At 38.8% G+C, this 14,275-nt stretch overlaps 1 protein-coding gene across 1 annotated transcript in view; it reads right to left on the bottom strand.

The window, feature by feature from the left end:
- Window positions 1-14,275, bottom strand: part of LOC141127999 (galectin-9-like) — a 51,872-nt gene that overhangs the window by 23,491 nt on the left and 14,106 nt on the right. The window contains exons 2-3 of the mRNA XM_073615010.1: window positions 12,185-12,273; window positions 8,315-8,507 (exon numbers count right to left, since the gene is read on the bottom strand). Of these exons, the coding sequence (XP_073471111.1) occupies window positions 8,315-8,507; window positions 12,185-12,273 (282 nt within the window). The remainder of the gene's footprint in view (window positions 1-8,314; window positions 8,508-12,184; window positions 12,274-14,275) is intronic.

Below are 14,275 nucleotides of genomic sequence, written 5' to 3'. Positions count from 1 at the left end.
CCCCTTCTACACCGCTCCTCCTGTGTCACTCACATACCTCCATTAACGCCGCTCTCTCTCGTGGACCCGGTCATGTGACTGCTCTCCTTCATTGATGGTCAGGTGATCGCTCTCTTCCTCCAATCAAAAGCTACACAGGAGGAGGAGGCGGAGTGGGAGGAGGAGAGCAGCATCAGCGCGGAGATTCAGAAGCTTCGTTTTACATCGAGTTACGTAGGGGGGGCAGTGGGTCACGGCCAGGAGAGGCGGTGTGGCCAGCCTGACACCCTCCCATTAGGTGGCACCCAGGGAGGACCACCTTTTAGTAAAAATACAGATATCGGCGTATAACACGCAAGCACGATTTACCCTCTATTTTTAGGGTAAAAAAGTGCGTGTTATACGTCGATAAATACGGTAATTGGATCCTGTCTTAAATTAAGAGCAGCACAGTGGTGTAGTGGTTAGCGCTTTCACCTAGCAGCAAAAAGGGTTGCTGATTCAGGACACTACCTGCCTGGAGTTTGCATGTTTTCTTTGTGTGGGTTTCCTCTGGGTACTCCCGTTTCCTCTCACACTCCAAGGACATGCTGGTAGGTTAATTGGATCCTTTCTAAATAGGCCCTAGTATGTAAATGTATGAATGTGATTTAGGGACCTTAGATTGGAAGCTTATTGAGGGCAGGGACTGATGTGAATGTACAATGTATATGTTTAGCGCTGCGTAACTTGACAGTGCTATATAAGTATAAGTATAAGCTATATAAGTATAAATAAAATGGGCCCTAGTATTTATGCTTAAGGGATTTGATTGTAAGTTCTTACTGTATAGATTGTTGGCACTATATAAAGGCCTCTATTAACTAAATAAAATTAAGTTGCTGGAAACAGCATTAAATATACCATACTACAATGCTTAACTGTAATCTGTGCCTCGGATGAATCCCATGTCATTACAAGAGGACATCCAATGCCACTTACAATGTCACTCCCTGACAATTATTCTATAAACTAGCTATGGATTTTAGATAGCAAGTGGTGATGTAGGCATGGCACAACTTCCCTTAGCCTAAAAAAATTTTTAGGCCACTTCAGGGAGGCAGGGAAGAAAAAAAAAGACACCACTGAGGCTAATAAATAATTTGCTAGCTGAAAAGCATGCAGACATCAGTGCTAACAGCTAGCTACATTATAAAGGTCATCATCAAAACACATTGTGCCATTAGCAACCTACATATGTCTGTGGGTATACTGTATACTCTTCCATGCCTATCTATGTTTCTCAGATTTCTAGAATTAGCAGTTACAAAAACTGAGAATACTAAGGCTTAAATTACTATGTCAACAACATCACTATATAATGGTATAATATTTAAGAAGTTTGTTGTACTCAACACACACATGCAAGCTCAAATGAATTGTCAGGACAATGTTTTAGTTATTATTATATTCAAAAGTGGTGCCGCGCTCCCAAATGCTAATGTGCTAGTGTCCCTTTAAATCTGTTTGCATAGCGAATTTCAAACTCAGCATATCATATCAAACCATATGCCCAGGTTCACACTGAGCTGCGGGAATGAAGACATGCGAGTTCAGCTGAATTCGCACAATTTCACACCCACATGTCAGTCCCGATTTCGGCTGCGATTTCACAGACATCTGTGCAGGTTTCTGCACAGATGTTAATGGAAATCACACCCTGAAATCTCAAAAAGTAGTAGAGAAACTACTTTTTGAAGTCGGCGCGGGACCACAAGTGAGGCGTTGCACCGATAAGAATGGTGCCATTGCCGGCAATTGCCACAGATTTTACATGTGATTTGACATGTCAAATCGCATGTCAAATCGCACGAATGTGAACCAGGGCTTAATAACATTAACAAAACAAAAGAAACAATGCAGCAGTCCATAAAGAGTCCTTTGGTATGAATTTGTTTGCATATGCTCAATCTTTAAAAAAAAAAAAAAACACAGGCTTAGGTTCACACACAGTGCCTTGAATAAGTATTCATACTCATTGAAATTTTCCACATTTTGTCATGTTACAACCAAAAACGTAAATGTATTTTATTGGGATTTTATGTGATAGACCAACACAAAGTGGCACATAATTGTGATGTGGAAGGAAAATGATAAATGGTTTTCAAAATTTTTTACAAATAAATATCTGAAAAGTGTGGCGTGCATTTGTATTCATCCCCTTTACTCTGATACCCCCAACTAAAATCTAATGGATCCAATTCCAAGTCTTCAGAAGTCATCTAATTAGTTAATAGAGTCTGCCTGTGTGTAATTTAATCTCAGTATAAATACAGCTATTCTGTGAAGCCCTCAGAGGTTTGCTAGAGGACCTTAGTGAACAAACAGTATCATGAAGGCCAAGGAACACACCAGACAGGTCAGGTATAAAGTTGTGGAGAAGTTTAAAGCAGGATTAGGTTATAAAAAATATCCCAAGCTTTGAACATCTCATGCAGCACTGTCCATTATTTGCAAATAGAAAGAGTATGGCACAACTGCAAACCTACCAAGAGATGGCCATCCACCTACACTGACAGGCCGGGCAAGGAGAGCATTAGAGAGGCAGCCAAGAGGCCCATGGTAACTCTGGAGCAGCTGCAGAGACCCACAGCTCAGGTGGGAGAATCTGTCCAAAGGACAATTATTAGTCATTCACTTCACAAATCTGGCCTTTATGGAAGAGTGGCGAGAAGAAAGCCATTGTTGAAAAACAGCCATAAGAAGTACCGATTGTAGTTTGGGAGAAGCCATGAGGGGGACACAGCAAACAAGTGGAAGAAGGTCTGGTCATCTGGTCAGATGAGACCAAAATTGAACTTTTTGGCCTAAAAGCAAAACACTATGTGTGGCAGAAAATTAACACTGCACATCAACCTGAACGCACCATCCCCACCGTGAAACATGGTGGTGGCAGCATCATGTTGTGTGGGCTGTTTTTCTTCAGCAGGGACAGGGAAGCTGGTCAGAGTTGATGGGAATATGGATGGTGCCAATCGTAGAAGAAAACCTGTTAGAGTCTGCAAAAGACTGGAGACTGTGGCGGAGGTTCACCTTCCAGCAGGACAGCAACCCTAAACATACAGCCAGAGCTACAATGGAATGGTTTAGATCAAAGCATATTCATGTGTGAGAATGTCTCAGTCAAAGTCCAGACATAATTCCAATTGAGAATCTGTGGCAAGACTTGAAAATTGCTGTTTACAGACGCTCTCCATCCAATCTGACAGAGCTTGAGCTATTTTGAAAAGAATGGGCAAAAATTTCACTCGCTAGATGTGCAAAGCTGGTAGAGACATACCCAAAAAGAATTGCAGTGAAAGGTGGTTCTACTCAGGGGGGCTGAATACTAATGCACGACACACTTTTCAGATATTTATTTGTAAATAATTTTAAAAAATATTTTATCGTTTCCCTTCCACTTCACAATTATGTGCCACTTTTCGTTGGTTTATCACATAAAATCCCAATAAAATAAATTTACGTTTTTGGTTGTAACATGTCAAAATGTGGAAAATTTCAAGGGGTATGAATACTTTTTCAAGCCACTGTATCCAAACAACTGCTTCCTTAATTAATATTCACCACTATGTGCTCCAGTCATCCACATACATTAGTGATAATCCCCTCATCCGATGTGCCCTTACCTGGGGGATAAGACCAACCAATGGTCTATATGCGCTTTTGTCTCTCTCTGGGGATCTGTTTTATGCTGTTTCACTCCTAAGCTGGCGATCCTGAGATTAGAATCCTCCTGCTCGTACACTTATCTCCATACGCCCAAATCATAAAGGGAGAAAGCTGGATATAGTGCTTTATCTTTTAAAACCACCAGTTTATTAAACACCAAGTATAAAAACACTCATATTTTCCTGATGCTTAGAGTGCACCAAACTGTAAAAAAGCATTCAGTCCTCACAGTGCGGGTATAAGACAATCAGACAGTATTTACACAGTATGCTCAAAATGCGTGCCTCCGCGTGATGATAGATTGGCCCCTCCCCTACACGTTATGCCACAGTGTCATGTGGCGTCCTCAGGGGGATATGAGGAAGCCACGTAGCCCTGTGGCGTAACGCATAGGGGAGGGGCCAAGAAAATGTGAGTGTTTTTATACTTATTTGGGCATATGGAGATAAGTGTAAGAGAAGGAGGATTCTAATCTCAGGATCGCCAGCTAAGAAACGAAACAGCGTAAAAGAGATCCCCAGAGAGGGAAAAAAAGCGCATATAGACCATTGGTTGGACTTATCCCCCAGGTGAAGGTACATCGGATGAGCGGATTATCACTAATGCATGTGGATGACTGGAGCACATAGTGTTGAATTCTAATTAAAGTGGTTGTAAACCCACTGAAAAAAAAAAAACAAACCTGCAAGACAAAGGCATAATGAGCTAATATGCATAGCATACTAGCTCATTATGAAATACTCACCTTAGATCGAAGCCCCCCGCAGCAGTCCCGGTACACTGCTCTGCCCGGCGACATGTCTCCCGAAGTTATTTCCGGGTATCGCGGGCTCCAGCGCTGTGATTGTCAAGAGCAGAGATGACGTCACTCCCGAACAATGCGCGCGGCAGCCGACGGTGACGGCACGCCATCTGAACGCATGTACCGATGACGTCGGCACATGCTGTTACAGAGGATATCTTCTAAACCATGCAGGTTTAGGAGATATTCACGGTAGCTACAGGTAAGCCTTATTATTGGCTCACCTGTAGTGAAAAGTGTTTTATAAGGGTTTACAACCACTTTAAGGAAGCAGTCGTTTGGATATGTGAACACAAGCCTGTTTTGTTATTTTTTTAAAGATTGAGCATATGCAAACAAATTCATACCAAAAGGGCACTTTATGGACTGATGCATTGTTTGTTTTGTTTTGTTAATGTTATATATGGTTTTATATCATATGCTGAGTTTGAAAATTGCTATGCAAACAGATTTAAAGGGACGCATTTGGGAGCGTGGCACCCCTTTTCAATAAAATTTTGCACATTGATACAAGTTTAGAGAGGGTGTATAGGTGTGAGTCTTATAGCACTCAATAGCACAACATAACAGCGAGCAAGTACACCCATTTTTAAAAGTTCTAGTTATTAGTTTATAGTTTTTAGAAAGATTGCAAAACAAACTTTTTTTTGTTTTTTCTTTTTTTTAGGATGTATCTACTAGGTTTAAATCATCAAGTGGTTAACATTAATATTTGTCCTTATTAATAATGTAGGCGTTTGTACATGTATGATCTATTTGAATTGCACATTGGCTTTAGTTATGCATTAGGGTTATACACTTTGCATAGGGTTACAACTTTAGACGTGGGTTCTATTTGGTAGGTGAATGATTTCCCCCCTAATGAAGTACTGCAGTTGCTGTTGATATCTCTATAACGGACTAAAATATGACATTAAAGGGTCTTTATAATGAATGTGTTGTCTGTATATTTCTATTGTAAACTTAAAGTGATTGTAATGTCTCATATTTTTTTTTTTTTTTATGTAAAAATAACTGTAAATGTGAAAAAGAGACAAATAATTCCACAGTAGCGCACAAATTAATCTACAAATCTCCTAAATATTAAAATCAACATAAAAGGCCCATACATAATAAAAAGTGTCCATGAAAAAATAGTGTGAAACAATAGTGAAACAAAATCTCGTTGATCCACCAAAATCCTTCACGAAATTTATGTGTGCCACTTCCATGCCTTAAGAATAAAGCTCATCACACTATTTTTTCATCACTTTAGTCGGACTGTATTACCATATTGATTTGCATATGTTAGCATATATTTTTTGGATATGCTACAATATATGGACACTTTTTTATTATGTATAGGCCTTTTCTGTTGATTTTAATATATAGGAGATTTGTAGATTAATTAGTGCGCTACTGTGGAATTATTTGTCTCCTTTTCACATTGTTTTTTCACAGTTGTTAAACCTCATTTGCATGTTTATTGAATATTAAGTGGCAGAACAAACAGGTGTTTTTCATTACCCAGATAGGAAGTAATTGTGCTGCAAGTTAGAAAATGACTTGCTAAGCTTCACAAGTTTGTTGCACAATTGCAGCAAGTCTGCATTGCATGAAACCAGATCAACTTTCTTTGCAAACATTCTGCAAGTTCTGGTTCAGTTATGTTATGTAATAGTTATCCCACCACAGGGGCCACTGTGGCTAAATTTTCATTATTGCTCCCTGCTGTGTGTAAGATTTTCTTTAAATGGTGCTAGGGCAGCCATAGAATCACTTTGAGAGTGGTGTGCAGAAAGGTGAGTGGTTAACTATGAGCTCTGATATGCAGTTCAGGGAGGTAGAAATCAAGGAGTGACTAACCCAAATATCCCATTGGTGTAGCACAATTTGGAATGTTTTATTTTTCCATGTTTATATGCTGAGATTTAGCAGAAAATGCAAAAAAATCCCCATGAAGGGGATCTCTCTATATACAGCGCAATTAATTAATCTCCCTGTATACAGTACAGTACATAGATCTCTTTACAGCACAGTACAGTCATCTCTCTATATACAATGCATGACTCTATATACATCCCCTATAGCTGGTGGTATTCTGTATTGTTACTGTATTGCTGGGATTTGTAGTCCTCTTTGAGGTTTCTATTTCCACCTCTCATTAAATACACACATTTTCTGCTAAATCTCAGCATATAAACAAGGAAAAATAACACATTCCAAATTGTGCTACACCAATGAGATATTCAAGTTAGTCACTCCTTGATTTCTACCTCCCTAAACTCCATATCAGATCTCATGGTTACCACTCACCTGCACATCACTTCCAAAGTGATTTCTATAGCTGCCCCAGCACCAATTAAAGAAAAACCTTACACACAGCAGGGAGCAATGATGAAAATTCAGCCACAGTGGCCCCTGTGGTGGGATAACTATTACACAACACAACTGAACCAGAACTTGCAGAATGTTTGCAAAGAAAGTTGATCTGGAGTCATGCAATGTGTACTTGCTGCAGCACTTGCTATTTGGGATTGTTTCATAGAAACAAATAATTTTTGTATGATAGATGAATTTTTTTATGCAATGACACAGGGTTCATCATTATAAATGATTCTTGGAGTGAATGTATTTCACACGCGTACAGTAAGGGATTAGGTTAATAGCAGTGGGTTCACTATCACCAGATTGTGAGATTATAGATTTGCGCTGTTTGCTTTTTTCTTGCCAAAAACTGAGACTTGCGGGGTTCTTGCTGTAGACTCACCACTGCAACTTCACTCTTGCTAGAGACTTGCCACACAAACTTGCTACAAATTGTAAATGTGTCAACTAGAACATGTGCTTCAAGTGCTCTGCAAGTGTACAACTTGCCAGGGAGGATGTGGAGCAAGTTGACAAGACTTACAATTCAATACTGCCACAAATGTGGGGTAAGTTATCCTTGCTATCTGGGTAGCACAGTGCACACACATATGTTATACTTACCTGCTCTGTAAAATGGTTTTGCACAGAGCAGCCCAGATGCTCCTCTTCTTGGGTCCCTCTTTGGTGTTCCTGGCCCCTCCCTCCTGTTGAGTGTTTACACAGCAAGGAGCATGCTTTGGGGGCACACGAGCCTAGTCACAGCTCCATGTGTCCATTCAGACACGGAGCCGCGGCCTGGCCCTGCCCCCTTTCTCTCCTCATTGGCTGAATGACTTTGAGTGACAGCAGTGGGAGCCAATGGCGCCACGCTGCTGTCATAGCCAGTGAGGAGGGGAGTCCTGGCCAGCCAAGTGTCTCATGCAACATTGCTGGATCTAGAGTTGGCTTAGGTAAGTGTTAAGCTGGCCATACACTATACAATTTTCCTGTTCAACTTTTCTTTAGATTTACCAAAACCATATAATATGAGGTCAAACCTAAACCCTTTCAATTTGTATGCAATCAGACAGGCCCTTGCACTACATAGTTGAAGGTAAATCTAAAGGAAATTGAATCAGAAAATTGTATAGTGTATGGCCAGCCTTAGTGGGGCTGAGGAGGCTGCTGCACACAGAAGGCTTTTTTATCTTAATGCATAGAAAACATTAAGGTAAAAAACCTGCTGACTTTACAATAACGTTAAGGATTGTTACTATTTTCATTGATATTATATTAATCTATGCTGTTAGCAGGCCCTTTCTCCATGTTAATATTATGGCTGTGACTAGTTTACAAAGCAGCCTCTATTTACTTTGATATTTTTTCGGTTATACAAATGTACTCAACAGTTGGTTGTTGGATAATTTACCTTATATCTGTACCTGACTAAAAGTGTAAGTAACAAAAACACACCTGTTCTTTACAATGAATACATACTTTGTAGTCATGTTGTGTAACCAGGATGCGGATCTCAAAGGGCTGTCCTCTGTGAAAAGGCAGCTCGTGTTTGCGTTCTTCCTTTCCCCAGTTTTGATGCTCCTTGGTATTGCAGACAACAAGGCCATCATCAAATCGAGGATTGAAATGGAAAGCAATGTCTTCATTTCCACATTGGAAATTTACAGCAAACCTGTACAATCATTAAAGAAATTATCATATGTTCGGCAAAATTTTCAGCAGCATTGCAATACTTTTTAGAGGCTAGCTCCATAATAAAATTATGTTTTTCATTCATAGGTGTGTGCTTGAGCTGAATAACATACACACGGATTACCCCATTCATGAGGGGATGCTGTGCCCTTGTATTCTGCTGTCAGAATACACTGACTCGGGCTGCAGCTGGCGATCTACAACATTTTTCCAACATTTCCATTTGAAAGAAGTCAATCATTAGATCAAATTCTGTTGAGCGGGAATAGCCATAGATGGATCAAAATTCGACCAGTCACTGCTGAACAGACGTGCAGAATGAAAAAAATTTAACTTTCGTTGAGTTACTCATTTTGTTTTGTTGCATTGGTAATGAAATTTGTTTAGTTTAGTTTCATTTAATTTATTCATTTTCAACCGGTTTCAAATTTTAAAGTATTCAAATTGATCTGAATTTATTGTAAATAATAGCTGGGTCTATTCTATTCAAAATTCTAATTTTGGAGAACGGCTATATTTTATTCTATTCTTTTCAAAATTCAGAAGACAGCTATGTTCTTTCCTTTTGATTCTACTCCATTCAAAATTATAATTTTGATATTTGAATTTTGGAAGATGGCTATATTCTGTCTATTTTATTCTGCTCTTTTATTCTCTATTCTATTCTTTTATTTTCTATTCTGTTCCTATTTTTATTTTTTATTCAATTCTTTTGTATTCCTTTCTATTTTATTCTATTCTATCCTGTTTTATTCTATTCTATTCTGTTTTATTCTATTCTATTCATTTTCTATTCTATATAGCAGCCTTAATAGGAATCATCATCTTATTTCACTTTTATACCTTACTGTATTTATTGCAATATGTTTCCATTTTGAATTAAAATTTTTTAATTCAAATTCATATTCGAATAATTCATTTCATAATAATAATTTATTTTGGATTAGTTAGTTATTAGTTTAGATACATCCAAATCTCTGAATAACAACAATTTCATCTGAAAATGTCTACTGCTGAACCAGCTAAATTTTGATCCATCTACAGTATGGCCAGCTTAACTGCAAGGCCAAGAATGGATGTGTAAAATAAAGCAGCAAGATTGGGGCTCCCTTATAATTGTCAGTTCTGGTGGACAGAAATCAGATGCACTGATTTCACTGCCATAGTTCCTGAGATAAGAAAATACAGCAGCCAGTTTATCTACACTGTAAATCCACTTCTAACTGGAATATTAGAGAATACTGAAAATATTTTTGCTTTTGATCAGTTCTTGTAAAAATGAATTAGATGTATAGAGTTTTCTGTAAGAAAAGATTTGTCTTTTATGCCTTCCTTTTTCACTAATCAATAAATGTATTTATTTTGCCACCTCTGGTTCTATGTCTCTAATACATATTCACACAGGGCTAGAAACAAGTCAATATTTATTCAACGTGAAAGTGAGGAGTATTACTGCGCTAATCCAATATGTGAGAGCAGCTACATACAAATTGACAAAATTAATAGGAAAAGTATAACAAAATGTAGCGCTAAGGTGATAAAGAACAATATACGTGCAGTATATCATATGGTGATACAATCATGTGTATCAATAGTAATAAAAAAAAAATAAATAAATATACACTGCTAAAACCAAAACTAAAAAGTCCCAAAGGTCAGAACCAATAATGGATCATCTTCTTCCATGAAGATGAGGCAGGAACCCAGATGGAGATCAACCGAAATGCAAACAATGAAAGCCGAAAACACACATCAGAAGATATATGGAAAGAAAAAATGCCTTCATATGGTGTAGATTAAAATGGATGGGTTAATTTCAAATACCAACATCGATCCATAAAAATGTATATAAAATAGTGATCACAAAGTAAAAGCAATGTGGGGAGCTGATAGAGCAAAGCCCAGCAAAGTATTTACCCCTCACCCTGGGTGGAGGATGCACTATCCCCGGTGTTCTGTGTGCATATGCATTTTTGCATATTGTTTGTATAGTTGTAATGTTCTTCTGTGTTCTCTTTGTTTTACTGCGCCAGAGTGTTCTCATCGTCTGTAAAAAAAAAAGGCACCAGATTCCCTACCTCTGTGATTCAATAGTTCCTATAATACCAGCACATCTTTATGTCCCCAGTTTTGGAGTGACTGAGATATAACAAATGGCATCATCAGATCATATTTGAGGAAGTGGCGTAAGCCACCAATCGTATAACTGTCAGTCACCATGAGTAAAGCAATGAGGATATGTGGGAATCAGCAACCTAAAGTAAAGTGGTTGAAGCAGAATTTTCATATAGGAACAAGTATCAAAGTACTCTCAGATTATCAGTACTTACGGTACTTAGCAAGGGTTGTTTTAAATAAGACTATATACAAAAAAAATTTACTTTTTTCCTTTCTTTTTTTTTTTTTTTACAGAAAAATAATTTTTACATCTCATAAGCTCTGTAAACATTGTACTATCATGAAACCAGCGGGGTAGATAGTTAGCATAGTTAGTACAGTGATTCCTCCTTAACTATCAGGTTTTTTTTTTGATCAGCCCTTCTGGGTTGAATGAAAAAAAAAAAAAACTAGTAGTGTGTACTAGGCTTTAGAATGACCTCCTAAAGCAGTAATTTTTACTAAAGCCTTTGTTCATGTCAAATACATAGATTAGGTAGTCCTGTGAAAACAGAACGAAACTGAAATGACTCTTTAGGGCCGGTTCCCACTTCTGCGATGTCAGACATCGCATGTGATTCGCACCACTGTGCAAATAACATGCGATGTCTGTGCGATGCAAATTCAGCCATACAGATTGTATGGCTGAATTCCCATCGCATTCAGACCAAACTCGTGCGGGATTGAACCGAAACTTAGATAATCAGCCCATCAATCTTCAAAACGAAACTAAAAACAGGAAAAGCATTAATTATTCCAAACTTGTGACCTTTGGAATAGATTGCATGCCAAAGTCAGTGGAAACATACCATGCATGTTGGTATGACACTTGTACGGCATTTTTTCTTCTAAATGGCGTGTCTGTTTTTCATGTCTAAATGGTAATTGTATTTTATTTGCAAGTTTATTTCCCCAAGGTTAACACTGCAAATTGTTGCTTACAGTATTAACATTTTTACTAATACCATGCAAAAAAAAAAAAATCAGCTTTCTCACATATGATATATCCCAAAACACAACTGGAGTTAGTTCTCTTACTTATTACATCTGGTTAGAGCAAACTTTGACTAAATTGGCTGCTTATTAAATGCCAAAGTAAATGGAGTATGCCTTAGTAATTGGTTACTATTGATTATTTTATTATGTTTATCATAATGTGGCTATCCTGAAAGTATGTTTATGCTAGCCATGTAATAGTACAATTTTTCTGATCACTTTCGACATACCATGCAGTTTTATAGAAAGCAAATAGTACACTTGCTTTCATGGAATGTTTTACATTCTCTGTAAAATCAACTTCAATATTAGTACCACATCCTTACTGCTGATGGGTACTGTAATTTAGCTTTGACCTTATATATTCTCCTAAAAAAAATGACTTCAGTCACAGCCTGTAAATTCTTGTTTTTTCTGCAATCATCCGACAAGCCATCTACTCATTCATCCCTGTAGACCAAGCACTATTATAATGTTTGTCACCAGCCAGCATTACATACATACCTGTCACCTGATGGAAGGACAGAGCCACTGATTACCACTAAAGTCCCATCATTCAGGCCGCAGTGAAAATGAGTGTTGAATGGAACAGGCTAAAACACAAAGATGACATTTTTTTAATATGATATATTGTATTCTAAACAAGTATATTTTTTATTTGCATCTTGAGACAACTTTACACTGTATTACCCTTTCCATTCTGCATAATTCATTATTTCAAGTTGTCTCTCAGCTGAAAAGATCATCCTAGCATTGTAAATGATCATGTATTACATAGAAACAATATTTGAAAATGGTATTGCTTCTTTCTCCAATAGGGACATTGTAATTTGAATGGTTACTTTTATGCAGTCTGAAGCACCATGTTTAAAATGTAATGAAGGGGCTAATCTATCTAAAATGGAACCTGGTGGACGCAGTCAGCTCTTGGCGTTTTACATCTTGAATACAATCTAACAGCAAAATCTGTCATGATTGTCAGTTGCTGGAAGTTTGGGGTATTTCCTCCTACATTTGTTTTCCAGCCATTCGTGTTGCTTTCTCTGTAATATAAAATAAAAATCCAGGCAGGCACGTGGGAACTCTTTGTGCCGGTTCACACTAGACGCGGCACGATTTGAAGGTCGCCTCACCGAGGCGACCTGCACACGACTGCCGGGGCGACTTGCAAGACGACTTCTGTATAGAAGTCTATGCAAGTCGCCCCCAAAGTAGTACAGGAACCTTTCTTCTAAGTCGGAGCGACTTGCGTCGCTCCGATTAGAAAGGTTCCATTGTACAGAATGGGAGGCGACTTGTCAGGCGGCTAGGTCGCCTGACAAGTCGCCCCCGTGTGAACCGAGCCTTTATGTTGTCCACACGAGGTGTGCAGAGCCAGTACAAATATCAGTAATACAGTCACAGAGAGATACAAGAAAACATCTTAAACTTCAACTAAAGGCATTTTTTTTTTTTGGATAGGGAGAGGAATTAGGTTACCTGTCAGTTTTTATTACCGTCTGTGCCCCCATTCGGGAGATTCCCCCTCTCTATTTGTCCTGTTAGCCATCATCATTGAAAGTGAAAGTAAAAGAAAATCCCAATTGTCGGGTTATTCCCAGAAAAGTAATAGAGGATAAATCTTCCAATGGGGACACCAGTTCTGGTGACCTGGGTGTCCCCAAAATATTCCCTTCATTTGCAGGGATTTCCTCTAACTTCCTGTTTGGCTACGAGACAGGAGGTGAAGGGAAATCTACGCAATGAGACAAAATGGCCAAACAAATCTGACAGGGCTTATAACCCTTCCTTGATCTATCCAAAAGGAAAAAAAAAATTAAGGGGGGGTAGAGGGGGGAGCTGCACACAGAGGGTTTTTTACCTTAATGCAGAGAGTGCATTAGGGCTTGTTCACACCATAGGTGCATGAAAACTGATGGGAAAACCACGCAGATTTTGCTTGCAGAGGCACGAGTTTACATCAGTTTCACATCAGTTTTCACGAACGTCGGTTATGTGCCCAGTATTGATGTCATGCCAGTTATTTCCCGCACAGAATACTGTTACTGAATAGTGTTGTGGTGTGAATTAGATCTGATAGACAATTGTTTTTTTTTTTTTTTTTTGTGCCCTTGCAGAACGCATGCAGAAAAACTCAGGTCTCTGCACATGGTGTGAATGAGCCCTTAAGGTAAAAACCTCATAGATAAAACATGGAAAAATCAACACCATGGCACATTAAAATGTTTTGTACTACTAGATGCCTAATCCTAAATTAAAGGGGTTGTAAAGTCAGAAGGTTTTTTTATCTTAATGCATTCTATGCATTAAGATAAAAAACCTTCTGTGTGCAGCAGCCCCCCTCAGCCCCTCTAATACTTACCCAAGCCCCATCTCTGTCCAGTGATGTCCACGAGTGTCTCGGCCGTCCGCCACTCTCCCTCCTGATTGGCTTGGACACAGCAGCAGCAGCGCCATTGGCTCCCGCTGCTGTCAATCAAAGTCAGTTATCCAATCGGGAGAGAGAGGAGGCGGGGCCAAACTGCAACTCCGTGTCTGAATGCACACACGGAGCTACAGCTCAGCTTGGGTGCCCCCATAGCAAGCTACTTGCTG

Source organism: Aquarana catesbeiana, linkage group LG02 (genome assembly GCF_042186555.1).
Source record: "Aquarana catesbeiana isolate 2022-GZ linkage group LG02, ASM4218655v1, whole genome shotgun sequence".
Lineage (NCBI taxonomy): Eukaryota > Metazoa > Chordata > Amphibia > Anura > Ranidae > Aquarana > Aquarana catesbeiana.
This window is presented reverse-complemented; position numbering and strand designations above follow the sequence as displayed.